Source organism: Brassica napus, chromosome C8 (assembly GCF_020379485.1).
Source record: "Brassica napus cultivar Da-Ae chromosome C8, Da-Ae, whole genome shotgun sequence".
NCBI classification, from domain to species: Eukaryota; Viridiplantae; Streptophyta; class Magnoliopsida; order Brassicales; family Brassicaceae; genus Brassica; species Brassica napus.
In genome coordinates this window covers 4,724,716-4,725,746 of record NC_063451.1, presented here as the reverse complement: position 1 = coordinate 4,725,746, position 1,031 = coordinate 4,724,716, and the positions used below count along the sequence as shown (strand labels likewise).

General features: G+C 40.3%; 1 protein-coding gene across 1 annotated transcript; it reads right to left on the bottom strand.

Moving 5' to 3' along the window:
* On the bottom strand, positions 1-827 carry LOC106422399 (1,4-dihydroxy-2-naphthoyl-CoA thioesterase 1). The gene is made up of 2 exons (XM_013863195.3): positions 573-827; positions 1-493 (listed from the first exon to the last, which is right to left on the bottom strand). The coding sequence occupies exons 1-2, from the start codon at positions 696-698 to the stop codon at positions 152-154; spliced, it is 468 nt and encodes a 155-aa protein (XP_013718649.2). The 5' UTR covers positions 699-827; the 3' UTR covers positions 1-151.
* Between the last annotated feature and the right edge of the window lie 204 nt (positions 828-1,031).

Sequence of the window (1,031 nt, the reverse complement as noted above, 5' to 3'; positions counted from 1 at the left end):
GGACCTAAATAAACCTTGCCATTTTAAGCTTATTATCACCCAAAAAGGGTGAATGTGTTTAGAAGGATGATACATACAAGCGAAAATAAAAAGCCATTATCAAGAGAAACAATCACAGAGAGATAGAAATTAAAAAAAAAAGCTTTGAGATTTACAATTTAGAGATCAATTTGAGAGGGTCTGATGCATCTTTGACGTGATCAGGGACAGGAAGATTGCAGAGGAGTGTGACTCTAGAGGAAGATATTAACGTTCTGTTCTCTGACCCTTCCTTTGACTTCCACAACTTGACTTCCCAAACCTGAATAGTCTTTCCTGCGCTTACAGGAGATGCTTCGGCGAAGACAAGGTCTCCAAGATCAGCACTCTTTACGTGATTGATCGAGAGTTGAATCCCAGCGACCCTTTTGAAACCGGAAGCCATGTGTGCTCCTATACTTGCTAAAGACTCAGCGATCAAAGCAGATACACCACCGTGTAACACCTTGAAAGGCTTTGACAAAACTCAATCTCTCAGAATTTGTTAGACAAAAAAAAGGGTCAATGATCAAAATTGAAGAAGGAGAAGGAACCTGGCAGCAGATTCGAGAAACAAGAAGACGACCCGTGACACGTGTTGGAGATAACTCATCGATCTCGAAACCTAATGCATGAAGCGGAGGGTCTAAAGCTTTGGTCTTGGACGATGCAGATACCATTTCGTGTCCTCTGTTTCAGAGAAAGAGAGAGGAGGTTAGGTAGGTGAAGTTCTAAAAGACGATAGGAGAGGTTGAGAAAAAGTGGGAAATTGATTGAAGGTTATTTTTAATAGATAATAGCGTTAAATGGAATGTCACTGTAATAGTTTTTTAATTGGTTTTACGTTCACTTTCCTTTCGGGCCAATTGTCAAAACTCCATAATTGATGTTGGTGAACGTCTTTCGGACAAGAGTCTACGTATTTGTCCGTATTAGTTGAGTTCAAACTTCAAAGTATTGGATAAGACACACGTGTCGTATCTCCTTGTCAGTCTTTTAATAGGCCGACAGTG